Source organism: Sycon ciliatum, chromosome 8 (assembly GCF_964019385.1).
Source record: "Sycon ciliatum chromosome 8, ocSycCili1.1, whole genome shotgun sequence".
Classification (NCBI taxonomy): Eukaryota; Metazoa; Porifera; class Calcarea; order Leucosolenida; family Sycettidae; genus Sycon; species Sycon ciliatum.
In genome coordinates, this window is record NC_088650.1 from 32107785 (window position 1) to 32122114 (window position 14330).

The window sequence follows — 14330 nt, forward strand, 5'->3', positions numbered from 1 at the left end:
TAGTTGGGCCAGCTGCCGAAGGAACTAGGAGGGCTTGCAGTTCAGAACTTGCGTGCTCATTCCGAGACCTCCAGACCAGAACGATGAACTTCTGCCTGAATATCTCGGATACTCTGTAGGTGTCCAATTGCGAAGAGTTCTATTGGGTGAGCCTGGCTTGGTTGAAAACATGTTGCTAGCCTGGTTTGGTTGAAAACATGTTGATTGGCTGATAGCCGCTTTGTGACATGTTTTCAACCAATCATCAACATGTAGAGTTCTCCACGGAATGAAGACCATTCCAAACCGCTAGGTAGAGCCCGAACCATACACACAGTGGCGGGGGGGGGGGGGTGCGATAAAGTATACAATCATGCAGTTACAACTCAGAGTTTCACCCTGGAAGACTACAACTGGTGAAAATTTGATTTTAGGGTATACCGGTACTTCCTCTTTGTGAAAAAGAGGTCATACTTCTCCTTTAACACCTCTTGCACGGGAAATCGCGGAGCGATTGGCAGCAGTTATAGGAGAAGTACCAACCGATTGTAGACTGTCAATGCTGATTTCAATTATACATACATGTGCCTGTCCAAATTCTCACCATCAGGTACACGAATTGTTTTTCCACATGGCGCAACCTGCACCAGGTTTGGCGCCATGGTGCTTTCTCTCTCCGTCTTCACGCCTGCTATGTTCTTGCTTTTACTTTCGCTATCGCCTTCAATGACTAGGTAATACTGCCCTGTTATCGCCTCTATTCTCACCTACATCCGCTAACTCTCACAAACAACTCAATGCCACTGCCCCAATGCCACGTATACACTTCACACATATGCACTAACGTCCATTAGCATCAAATATCTAGGCCTGCTCGTAGAGGATTGGATAGTGAATGCCGCTGTCTGATGATCGCTCCGATGCGTGAAACTTTTAAAAGTCACAGCTACACAGCCTTTCGCCTCTGTTGTGTATGTACATTGTATACTGCTCTGTTGTGTATGTACATTGTATACTGCTCTGCACATTCGTGCATTGAGCACTCTACCTGACTAGACCGGCCTTGTTTGTGCATGTTTAAGTTCGTCATTTCCCTACACTCCAGGGAATATAGTTTTGAGAGAAGAATTTATCATCAGTTCATTTCATCAACTTTAACCGCCCGGTCCTACCATCAAGATAATCACAGTATTCTGTCTTTAAAAAGGAAAAGGACATAATGGATACGAGTTAAGAGTAACTCTCCATCACTGTAACTGGATACTATATACAGTCAGAAAGTGCAATAACTAGGCACAAAACTGACAAGAGTACTTGTTTTGTAGTCAACTAGTCCATCACAATGTCATGCATGAGGAGTACTGTAAGAGTTTGGCTTTCGGCTTGTACAATTCGTTTTCGCAAAGCTTCCCCTTTCTTTACTTATCTTTGATATTTATGACCCACCCAAGTTGGGTGGTGTGCTGCTTTGCTGCTTCGAATTGTAGTTAGACCGCTTTGTCAAATATCGTACTGGTCTCGTCATCGTCCAGTAACAATCGACATTCTTTGTTCCGTTGGGACTGTGGCTTTTGCTCGTTTTCGTTGCGCTTGCCTTCCCCTCTTTGGTCTTTTCAAAACCTTGAACCTTCCAAGTTGGAAGGCTGACTTAGGCTGTCGGTTAGCGCTACGGAGATGTGTTGAAGCTAGGTGTCAGGACGTCGAATGTCTCAGTACTCTTGTCAGTTTTGTGCCTAGTTATTGCACTTTCTGACTGTATATAGTATCCAGTTACAGTGATGGAGAGTTACTCTTAACTCGTATCCATATGTCCTTTTCCTTTCTACATTTATTTATGGCTCAACATCTGAGTTTCAAATATTCTGTCTTTACCTCGGGATTACGGGGAAAATAGACTTCCCTTTGTCGAGCAATGAGTGTACCGGAGCATTTGCTGGAGCCGCTTGAGAATACCACACGCAACAATTGTATCCCAGAGCTAACCTGCCGTACGTTCCCAGGCAATGTTTCACGTAGCCTATTTGAGCTACCTTGCTGCCTGGGTGGATCGGGGCTAATCAATCCAAGGACCTTGAGCGCACAGTTTGCTTCTTCCACCCGCGTCACAGAGTCGCTCACCAACAGGATTTTGGCTCGAGAGAGGATCCTCGGAAGTGCCTTGACTTTAATCAGTAAGGCTAGGGCTGACGTCAGTTGCTATGTTAGCATAGCAACTTATGCTGGGATTACACCATTCAACAGCTTGCAAGGCACACGCACCCTCCCCTCCCCCCCCCCTCCCCCGCCCCTACACACACACTAGGCATATGCGGATAATGCATGCAGAAAGATTTGCACAATTCGGTACTTTTTCTGGTAAGTTTCATGCATGTTTGGTACGTGGATAAAGAAATGGAGCAGAATTCGAGGAATTGCCCGCCATAAGGTTTGTAGGGTTCTGCCAATTTCACTGCTTTTCGAGCAGAATCTGCCACCTTTTCGAGCATCATCCGCACACTCCTACCACACACACACACACACACACACACACACACACACACACACACACACACACACACACACACACACACACACACACACATACCGTACGGACGCCCACACATTGACCATGTAACTAGAGATAGGAAGCATGCTATTTCACACTTTCTTTTAGTAATTGCAAATGACATGAAAGAAACATGGAGGAGAGAGAGACAATCAGGTGGAGCAAACACGAAATAAGCAAAAAAATGATTATAAAAATGATTATGATGTGAAGAAGTTGTTGGTGCGACTTCGGCGATAGCATGGGAAGAGTGTGTTGCTCCCTACATGGGAGCTTGCGGTTTTCCTGCCAACTTCATTATGATGATGATACAGGACATCAAATCACATCTGAAAACTGTATGAACGTGAAAAAGTGGCAAAGATAGGACAGTTGATGACAATGTCCAGCGGATGTCAATGTGGAAGGAGAGAACGAGTAGCAAATGCAAGAAAAATAAAACAGGATAATATAATAGCCAACGGAACAATGGCTGGAAAGTGGTGGACTGTGGAACTGTGACCTTCAGAAAAACAATTCGAGTCCCTACTATCTGTGGGAACAGTGGTGTTCGCTGAGGTGACCTAGATCCTAGACAGCTGCGTGCACATATCCACTAAGCCCAGTCCTCGTCACTCAAGCTGCCGTTCCTCTTGGCAGCAAGTAGCGTGGCTCTTTCATTTCCGACTTTCTGGGCCTTGATGATAATCTTGATGATAGGGCTGACACTCACCTACAAGTTTCATGCACAAAACAAAAGTGAACAAACATTCCTGTTGTCTTGATGAACACAGAAAAATCGCAAAATTTTAATACACTGTCTACGGTAATACCAAGTGAACGACTAGACAAGTTGACATGTTTTCCAGCAGCGTGGTCGTAAATTTCATATGGCATTCAATTGACCGTAACTTTGGTGTCTCTCAATGGATTTGAGTGAATTTTTCACCACACACTCCTGCCACTATGCTGGCCTTTGGACATGATTTCAAAGTTCTTACGCCTCACTGATAGGCTTTCCAGGCCGGAAAAACTCAAATTCCGACATAGTGCCACGGTTTGCGAGCTACCCAGGAGCCAAAATGCATTTACAATTTTTTCACATTTTCTTGCCCATTCTGTCCGTGCGCGGGATCCAAACCTAAAAAAGTTCAGAAGCAGCCATGGGTGGTGGGATAGGGCCCTTCAACGTGGCCCTGGAATCTGTCACAATGGCAGGAGTGGGCGTTCTCTCACACTCTCCCAGAGACCCAAGTCAATTATTATTTTTGAATTCTTCTAGGTTTAGGGCGTTCTACGAGGTCGTACCTTTGATACAACATCCAGTGCTGGGACCTTCACAGCAAGCCGTTTCCACAGCGCTTCAAACCGAATCCAGGATACCCTCCAAAATCGGCAAAAGACTACCAATGACGTTCCACTACTGCCTAGTACTGAATCCTACCTGACTTCTTGACACGACTCAAACTTGCCAAAGTCACTCAATCAACGACGTCAACTACAATAATCAAGCCACATTTCAGCACGTCACGAGGGTGGTGGCAAAACTCCTGCAGCTGTTCATTCTTTTTCAACTGATGTAGCACTCGATATGAATTTCCAAATTCGATTTTTCAGGGATTTTGCGACCAGGCTGCCACCTTAAATCTGCTCCGCTCCCGAACATTTGGTGGATTGTTCTGGAACTATTGTTCCCATGGAAGAAATCGTTTTCGAGAGGGATAGTGATTAACGAGTTATACGTAATAATTGATTTATAGTCGAAACATTTGCCCTGGCCCTTGACCGAGCCAGTCCTGGTCTACTGCAACGCTCCATCTTTCATTTTATCCCCATCATTTTAATTATTGGGTATCCATGCCCATTTTGGTTTGCGATGTAAAATACAACTTCAAACAAAAGCGGCTATTAATGTTAGTACTTGTACAAGTAATGACTCATTGAGGAAGAGCCGCATGTCACAGGTGAGAGGCGTCTGCGCCTAGAGGTGACCGCCATTGTCAAAAAGGGCATGGCCGTTGCAAAGCCAGGCCCAACAAATGTAAGCTGCTTCATCTCACGAACACCATGCACATGATCATTTAGCAAAATGATTTTCATGTATAAGACGCTGTGTTTCCATACCTGGATGATGTAGGTAGCTGGATTGCTAGCAACGACTTTGTAAAACAAATCGTCAAATTCCTGGTAGGTGAATTGACCGTTGTACTGATCCGTGGTGTGTTGCCGAACCTACACATCGAACACGTACATGTGCATGCACAGGAGTCAATAGCATAGACAAATTTACAAGTATTACTTTATTTTCCACATCTCATACTCATAGTATGTAGTGTCCAAGCAAAGGGGATGGGGTGAAAGCCAACCACAAAACTAGAGTGAATTTATGCCAGATATTCAGCTCATGATTCAAAACACCAGTAATCACACTATATTTCTTGTGGTACTTCGAAGTACTTCAATAGTGTGTCCACAATAGGGAATCATCTGGAACATAGTCACTATACCAGCTACTGGGGGCAGCCAGATAATGGAAAACAGGCTGCGTAATCGCTTACATCATGACAAACACTTCGTGAGGTTGCGTCTGCGGAATGCTTGCTCTCACAAATAGTAGCCATGGTGCTTGGATGAGAGAAGAATCGCTACAAGGACTGCTCAACAGACAAGAATTGCAAGAACACTTTGGAACTGATCTCATAGGGAACAACAAAGCTGCTTTTTATGCTGCTCAAGCCCGATAGCGCTGCACGATGCGGACTTGTCAAGGTATTGTTGCGCCGTGCGTGCGGTGTGCTGGGCGCGGCAACGTGCAGAGATTTCTTTGACTTTCTCCGTATTTCGTCTTCCAACTCGACCGCAGAGGATTAGTACAGTAACAGTACTATTCATAACGCCTTGCGTGACGTCACAATGTTACTCACTCACGGTCAATTCTTACTCCGCGTGCACAATCCTTGCTGACATGTAGTTCTGGCATGAAGTCTAGTTCTAGCATATTTTGGTTCATACTCATCTCTCTGACTTACGATCACGTCTGCTTGTCAAGTCCAAGGCTATAGTGCTGCTGTCAAGAAGTACAGGTTTGTACACTGCCATTGACCTGGTTCCTTCACTATATCCTGATGGGCTGCATGGCTGTGTGACAAGAACCAATTTTTGATGACAAGCTGTCATGATACCGAGACCTCGTATGGTCCAGGCAGCCGTAACTCGTTCAGTTGGACAACCGCCTCAAGACGCCCATTGTCTGCGGAACATGCGCACGTACACACGTACACACACATGCACACGTACAGTAAGACACACACACACACACACACACAAGCGAACACCAGACTAACGTTCACGCAAAAACACACACACACAAGAGGGCACACCAGACAAACGTTCACGCAAAACACACACACACACACACAAGCGCGCACACCAGACAAACGTTCACACAAAAACACACACAAGCGCACACACCAGACAAATGTTCACGCAAAAAAACACACACACACGCGCGCGCGCACACCAGACAAACGTTCACGCAAAAAAACACACACGCAAGCGCGCACACCAGACAAACGTTCACGCAAAAACACACACACACACAAGCGCACACCAGACAAACGTTCACGCAAAAACACACACACACAAGCGCACACCAGACAAACGTTCACGCAAAAACACAAACACACAGTACACACACCCTTGCAAAGGCGGGCTCTAAGCATGTTCAATTTTTCCAGAGTATCATCTGCATGCGTGTTTAACTGCTCATCCCACGGGTTCGCATAGTATAGCTGTAGGTCATGGCTGCCTTTGCCCGAGGTCCACCACTCCAGGCGTGCGTATGTGTGTGTATGTGTGTTTGTGGTGTGTGTGTCTGGTGTGTGACTGTGGTGTCCATGTGTGTGTGTTTTTTTTGTTTTTGTTTTTACTACAAAGCACTGGCCAGCAACATAAACATGATAAAAGGGGAGGTAGACAAAATTGGACAAGCGAACATTGACAACACAGAGGAGCCTGGCATGAGTGCCAATGAGGTAGGTCAATCTCCCCCGACCAAGTGGTCTCGGGTTCATCAGTTGGTCTACGCATCAGGAAGGGGAAATGGACAGAGAAAGGGAGAATGAGCATGAGGAGCTTTCCAGGAGAGGAAAAGTGAGAGAGAGAGAGAGAGAGAGAGAGAGAGAGAGAGAGAGAGAGAGAGAGAGAGAGAGAGAGAGAGAGAGAGAGAGAGAGAGAGAGAGAGAGAGAGAGAGAGAGAGAGAGAGAGAGAGAGAGAGAGAGAGAGAGAGAGAGAGAGAGAAACAGAAAATGATAATAGAGACAACCGGTTATTCTCAGTGCTGGTGGGCGTCAGTGACACGTGTGTGTTGGTTTGTGCATGGTTGTGTGTTTGGTTGTGGATGGATGTCTGCGTGTGTCTATAATTATGTAGTTAGTTGGTGTGAGTGTGCGTAGATTTACGTGTGGGCGACTTCAAGGTCCTTTGAGATGTTGGTCTAAACTGACAAATGTATGCAGGACCATACTCGGAATTATGGCGTCATTTTGGAACCATCAGTCTAGTGTATGCTTAACATTGTGCTGAGTGTAGTGTGGAGAGTGTGTGTGGGGGGGGGGGGATCTCAGGGGAGATGAAAGCAAGTTACACAAGCTGTTAACTCAGTATGTTCCTAACTCACTGCGATTGTAAGGCCTAAGGAGCATGCGATTAGAAGCACAGGCCTTGGACCATGGATATCTCTCCGACACATTCTGCAACACTCTTCTCCACGTTTTGTCCGTGACAAATACTGACACTGGCGGTAAATACTTCGTGACATGGAGCATGCTCGCCAGCATGCTCGCCATCAGCAAATACAACAGAATTCAGCATTCCTGCGTTGCTCCAGTCACTCAACGTCTGCATGTCATTATGACATCGTCGCTGCTTCCTAGTGTCAACAGTATCCGCAATACATGTCCTATATCCAATATGTACGAGAGGACATATTCACTGGTCACGCCATCCTAGCAACATACATGTAGCGTAACACTCCGTAACGGGGTTGGCCAGGCACAGTATAAAACAACCATGTCGGTAGCAATGAGATCAGTTTACCTATTCCTGAAAGTTCAGTTTGTTTTCCAGCTTTTCCAGCCAATCACTTCTTTACCTATCACCATGTCGCACAATGGAGATAAAGTCTCGCAGGATGTCTGTGACGCTGTAAGTGATGATTTAGTGATAGTGATAGACGAAAATTAGACCGTACGCAATTGTACTGTTTTGAAGAACTGAAGGGATTGTGTATGGGCAGGCTTGCGTTTACCCCCTATTCGCTCCATTACTTTACCATTTTTCTGTTCTTAACACAATCCTGACATTTTTACTTCGACCTGTAAAACATTTTCTTCACTCACTATCTACCAAAGTTGAGTGACGTTTTGGCGAACCTGTTGGCAGCTATAAAGTTAGCAGCTGTAATTATTGTATAAAGTAGTTTTTTTTTAAACCTGGAGATAGAAATGTAATTAACGCAGTAAATAGAGTAAGCTGGGCACTCAGTACAAACACCATAAAGTAGTCGTAGTATTAATTCTTTGAACAGGGATATCCCTACAGACAATGTTGTCTTTTTACAGGGCACCCTGTGAAAGGCAAACGAATGATTGTACCACGCAATGTAACATACGGACGGCGTGTACGAGTATACATAATGCCATGTACATGTACATGTACGAGGATTCCGTCGCATCCTGTAACGTTCAATGTTGATTCTTCAATTCGGGAACACAATATTTTAGATTGGAATTCTGAGAGATAGTGTCGCCTTCCCTTTTTCGGTAAACCCGTGAGAATCAAAAAAGCAATGCTCGAATCTGGATACCATACTTGTACGTGATTGTCTGTGGATAACTCACTTTTCTTTGCAAGTGAGATTTTCATGCTGGATCCCTTCTAAATTGTGTTTGACAGGTTAGGGAGGATGTCCAGAATCACCACAATGGCAGACATCCCTACTACCAGTTTACAAGCTTGGAGTATACAGTCGATTCAACGGACACTACGTATACCATCAGGGTAAGCAAATTGAACTACAGTGTCCTCATCACCATGGTGACCGTAACTTACAAATTTTAACTTGCTTCAAATAATATTATTGGTGCCACGCACTGTCATACAGTGCTTTGCAATGTATATTGTCATTGGGCGCGTACACACAAACATAATTATTATATGTAGCATTCTACCTTGTCCGTCCATTGAAGCAATCTTTATCCTAGATCAGTATGCCAGCCATTGATAGAGCTAGGCTCATCAAACTGTTGAATATCAGTGTCACATCAGTCAGTGTCACGTGTCACGAGTGTGATAATTGTTGCACGTCTGTCAGTGTTGAACAAACTATGGATAACATGTGCATACACATGTAAACTGTTGCCGGTCATTTCTTGGCTTATACATGTACATGTACATGTAAGTGCGAGCCTAGTAAACTGATTGTGAATATTGGTCAGTATTCATCGGCTTGGCGATCTGATTTGTTTTGTTGGGAATGAACGCTGATCATTAGGACGGAGGATTGTGAATAATGTTAGTAATGGCGCAAACCAGTTGTAACAGGACTTAAGGGTTAAAATGGTATGATAAGTTTTTAAAGAGAGGGTGGGGGGGGGCGGAGCGGCGGGCAATCATCACGCCACTCCGGCAGGCGACGCTAGCACGTGACCACGCCCAGCCCTTGCAGTACATGACCATGTTGTCCAATGATGTGATGATTTTGAGGCGTTTGTGTGTTGTCTTGTGATGTGACGTGTTCAGGTGCAAGTCAGTGACATCTCCTTCATTCGCATTCAAGCCCAGAAAGTACAGAATGATGCAGATAAAATCGTCCTGTCATGGGCTAAGGCAGATGCACCATTGTAAGATGCCTAAAGGCATCTTGGATTTTATCATGGCTGGTTTAGTTGCTGTTTGCCGCTGACGGCGTGTTCTTCAATGTCCCCAGTAATCTGCTGAATGATTCTGTTCTTCACCAGTCAGTAGTCTATATTCTCTAATCCTCTTATGCACTTACCCATCACGTGACTATAGTACTTGTCGTTACTGCTTAGCCGTGGTCGCATGTTCCGAAATGTTCATTAATCATTTCCCAGTTGTGCTTTGATGTGATGCATCAATGTTTTCTTTCCTTTTTCCATACATGTGTATTCATTTTTCGTTTCCGTCCTCCACTCTTCTTACTCCACACTCAACACTCACATGTACAGTTATCAAGGAAATAGACCTCCGCATACTTTGAGGTGTACTTTGAGGTGTCTGTAGTGCCGTGTGGGAATCCGGTGTTATGTTGCATCATGACTACCAATGTACATCTGTTGCACAAGAAGGAAACGCGAACGGGATTCCAACCCAGCAGCCCTGTCTTTCCCGGGAACAGTGCCCTACCGATTAGTTTGGCTGCCAGAGACCACACACACACCCCTAGCTCCTTCTCGCTACACTGCTCACTCGCCGCAAAGACAATATGCCTCATGAGGCATAACCCCATCCCTCCTACAACGTGAATGTCATTTGTGCCCGAGAACATGGTTTCTACTAACTTTCTAGAACAGAGAAAACAGTATTAATTTTAGTAATAATACTGACCTGAGTCGGGGAGGGGGGGGGGGCATTTCGAAAATAGTTTTCCAACATAGAAAGTAATGAGTACATGACTGTGATAGTTTGAGCAGTCTGCTGCAGATTGAGAAAGATAAACTGTAACACCGGTAGAACTACGGAAATTAGACGTAAATCGGTCGTTCATGTATGTCATATTTGGAGGGAAAGCAGAATTGCAGAGCCACTGAGCAAGTGCATGGTGTCTAAGCCCCAGCATGACAGTGGCTGACAACTCAAACTGATCTAAGAGTCCAGTTGAAGACTGGAGCAAAGACTGCTGTTGCGCTACTATTGAGATAAGAAATATTTTGTTTTCTTCAGTGATCCTGTTGGCAATATACTACTTTAAAAGCAAAAAAAAATGTGAAGTAGTGCATGAATGAGGTAGTGCATGAATGAGGTAGTGCATGAATGAGGTAGTGCATGAATGAGGTAGTGCATGAATGAGGTAGTGCATGAATGAGGTAGTGCATGAATGAGGTAGTGCATGAATGAGGTAGTGCATGAATGAGGTAGTGCATGAATGAGGTAGTGCATGAATGAGGTAGTGCATGAATGAGGTAGTGCATGAATGAGGTAGTGCATGAATGAGGTAGTGCATGAATGAGGTAGTGCATGAATGAGGTAGTGCATGAATGAGGTAGTGCATGAATGAGGTAGTGCATGAATGAGGTAGTGCATGAATGAAGTAGTGCATGAATGAGGTAGTGCATGAATGAGGTAGTGCATGAATGAGGTAGTGCATGAATGAGGTAGTGCATGAATGAGGTAGTGCATGAATGAGGTAGTGCATGAATGAGGTAGTGCATGAATGAGGTAGTGCATGAATGAGGTAGTGCATGAATGAGGTAGTGCATGAATGAGGTAGTGCATGAATGAGGTAGTGCATGAATGAGGTAGTGCATGAATGAGGTAGTGCATGAATGAGGTAGTGCATGAATGAGGTAGTGCATGAATGAGGTAGTGCATGAATGAGGTAGTGCATGAATGAGGTAGTGCATGAATGAGGTAGTGCATGAATGAGGTAGTGCATGAATGAGGTAGTGCATGAATGAGTCCGGATCAGTGGAGGCTGTGCTAAGAACACTATCACTCAAAATAACCAATGGGATCATCCAGTGTCATGCCAGTCTTGAAGGCCGAAAGAGTGAAGGTCTGTGAGAGGTCCTCGTAAACACGAACGTGAATGTACGCACCTTCACCCGTCTGCACCTGCTCCACACAAGAGGTAGTGGGTGAACGAGAGAGAGAGATGGAGGAGGGGGGTTAGAGGACAGAGAAGAAGAAAAAACCGACAGGAGTGAAGTGGCATCACAGAAACTCATTCAAAAATCATTGTCAATGGTTGGCACAAATACTCCTTAGAATGCTTTTTTTCACTTTGAAGGTGTATCTTGAAAGATTTTCAATTCTCCAGTGCTGCTCAATGAAATCCAGTCGCATCACTCAAGTACGCGCCGGGCGTTGCGCTGCCCTAGACCTGCGAACACTGGGCTGCGAAATGGTGCAAGGCGCAAACTTGACTTACGCGACCGACCGAACTTCATAGAGCAACACTGTATTTCCCACAAAATGTTTTCATAAGATTGTCATTGTGAACATTGACTTTACTTTACGCCGAGTTTACAGGCATGGCACACACACAAACACACGCACACACACACACACCATTGGACGCCCATCGCCGGAGGCGATGATAGCGATGCTACAGCAGAAGCCATAGCAGCTTGTGCTGGGATTGCACCATTCAACAGCTTGCAAGGCTGAAGAATTGACCGCCACTATTCAGCCTGGTCTACACCACACAGCTATGAAGTGGCTTTTTCTGGCCAGAGAATCCCTACTTGTTGGTCTTTTTTCACACACACACACACACACACACACACACACACACACACACACACACACGGGCATGGCACACACAAACACACACACACACACACGCCAGGCTACAAAACACTGCATGTGCCTTGTGCTGTCATGTTGCGGTGCCATGATACCAAACCACAACATGACAACATATTGTAACTAACGTTAGCAGTAGCCTCTGCCAGCCTCAAGGACAGCATGTCATACTAAATTTTACTAGTAACCTCTAGCAGTCTGAAGGACAGCGTATTGTAACTTTGTTTGAACTTCTTTTTGTTTGACTATGAACACAGACCTACTGAGAACCATGTGCAGAACAGACAGCATGAAACAAGACAAAGGGGATGCAGGGACGACGTGCCGACTACTAATGGCCTCTGCCAGCTTAAGTACAGCATGCACCCCACTAGCATACTCATTACGATAGCTAGGAAGTGATCCACGGAATGAAAACAGTAAGTTGAACCCGGATGGTGAGCCAATTTAAAACTGCAAGTCTACAAATTGTCGGCGTGTTTATTAAATGTCGGCCTCCCAGGGCTAAAACACATTTCTGCCACATTAAAATTTCAGCCTGTATTGCTGCTGCCTGTATACACTGTCACACTGAACTTTGCAAAACAAAATTTCGGCCACAACAAATATTAGGCCAAAAATACCCAGGCCGAATATAGCCGAAAACAAATATGCGCCGAATATTTGTTGACTTACAGTAACCAAAAACAGACAACGAAGCTACTATTCATCAAGACTTAGAAAGAAAAGAGTCGCTCAACCAAAGTGTGTCCAGCGGACAGTAGAAAGATGTGGTCGGGGACTGCACTTGTTTATAGGTGGGTCATGCTCATGGGAGAGACAGAGACAGAAACACGGACAGAAAGACAAAGAGACGGAAACACAGACAGACAGACAGACAGACAGACAGACAGACAGATAGGAAATACAGAGAGATGCGTGGCGAGGATTACCTTGACAAAGTAGTTGATACCAGCGACGACCTGTGTGCTAACAGTGGTAGCAACAAACATAGCATACGCATTTCCACCGTTGGCTTTCTGCTCAACCTCCTGCCGTACCTAGGAAACACAGAGTACACACACATACAGAGTGCAAGCAACATTGAGATGATCTAAGAAAGCTACACATACACACACGCACACATACCACTTTTGATCAAAAAATGTACGGGATGGGTGCCGTCGAGCGAGGTACGTGTATTGCTGCCGCATTCGTCCTATATCCATAAAGCACCCATGGACATGGTGTCCAATGGGAAGGAGAGGTTGTTGCGACTTGGGTGATAAAGTGCTGCTCAATGAAGTTTGCCCTTTGCACCATTTTGCAACCCAGTGTTCGCATGTCTAGGGTTGCGCAATGCCCGGCGCGTACTTGAGTGACTCGACTGGATTTCATTGAGCAGCCCTGTACTTAGGGAATTGTGTGCCGCTCTCCCTACATGGGAATTCGCGCTTTTCCTGCAAGTGAGATTCAAGTCCGGAGGAAAAGCGCGAGCTCCCACGTTGGGAGACATACAATTCATGTTGTCCAGGAATATCAAAATAACAATACGGACGTGATCTAATTTATTGATTAGACTTTTAGTACCACCAAAGGCTTCCATGTGTTGCCCTTTTAACCTGCTCTAAATCCCCATTGCAGCATGTTAGCATTGTTACAATCACCGTTCCCAACAAGAATGATCAACTGCAACTAAGCTACATTCATATCAAACATAGCTACAATGGTACGTGTACATGTGTGTCTGAAACATTCCCAGCTGAAGTCCAAGTGTACCATGGTATCTGAATGCTAACACTAAATTACACACAAAACAGTCTTGATAATCTCAGCTAGAAGTCCAAACGTCTTTGTTGCCCATCAAAAAGCGTAGAGGTTTACCACATACATATGAGCAGGCTCCTCACCATTATTAATTTTATGATTCAAACAAATGTTATCCATGTTCAAAGACCTCAGTCGTCAGATCGCTACTGATTTGATCATACCTTGTCACAAACGCCTTGGACCTCAGCATCAGCTGGGCGAGCAGGTTTAGCACCACCAAGCATCTTAGTGTTGTTTGAGAAAATGAGCGATGAAGAAGAAATAGAAGACTGCTTGAAACAAGTAAGCTACTGCTCAAAATGATCCAGTTCCACTTCCAGATCGCCACAGCCACAGTCAGCTGGTGACACATGTCCTTTTCAAAATTCTTCCACGGGTGTGTTCGAGAAAAACAGTATAGAACTGGTAGACTACTACAAGCACAGCACAGCACTCGGATTAGCCAATCGAATGCACGTGTCATCACGA

The 14330-nt window shown here is 45.0% G+C and overlaps 2 protein-coding genes and 1 long non-coding RNA gene across 4 annotated transcripts; 2 read left to right on the top strand and 1 right to left on the bottom strand.

Moving 5' to 3' along the window:
* Window positions 1-1667: 1667 nt before the first annotated feature.
* On the top strand, window positions 1668-6812 carry LOC135822787 (uncharacterized). The gene is made up of 2 exons (XR_010554542.1): window positions 1668-2150; window positions 6440-6812. It is a non-coding gene; the product is annotated as an uncharacterized LOC135822787 (long non-coding RNA).
* Window positions 6813-7546: 734 nt separating this feature from the next.
* LOC135822788 (uncharacterized) lies at window positions 7547-9786 on the top strand. The gene is made up of 3 exons (XM_065335613.1): window positions 7547-7709; window positions 8460-8564; window positions 9306-9786. Exons 1-3 carry the CDS (start codon window positions 7575-7577, stop codon window positions 9408-9410), a joined length of 345 nt encoding a protein of 114 aa, XP_065191685.1. The 5' UTR covers window positions 7547-7574; the 3' UTR covers window positions 9411-9786.
* A 371-nt stretch (window positions 9787-10157) lies between these two features.
* Window positions 10158-14181, bottom strand: LOC135822789 (cystatin-A-like). 2 transcript variants are annotated; one of them, XR_010554543.1, is made up of 4 exons: window positions 14024-14181; window positions 12986-13093; window positions 11173-11360; window positions 10158-10516 (listed from the first exon to the last, which is right to left on the bottom strand). XR_010554543.1 is itself a non-coding variant. In XM_065335614.1 (4 exons), the coding sequence occupies exons 1-3, from the start codon at window positions 14084-14086 to the stop codon at window positions 11238-11240; spliced, it is 294 nt and encodes a 97-aa protein (XP_065191686.1). In that variant the 5' UTR covers window positions 14087-14181; the 3' UTR covers window positions 10158-10516; window positions 11189-11237. The 2 variants fall into 2 exon arrangements, 1 of the variants encoding a protein (XP_065191686.1); XM_065335614.1 differs by having other exon boundaries at window positions 11189-11360.
* Between the last annotated feature and the right edge of the window lie 149 nt (window positions 14182-14330).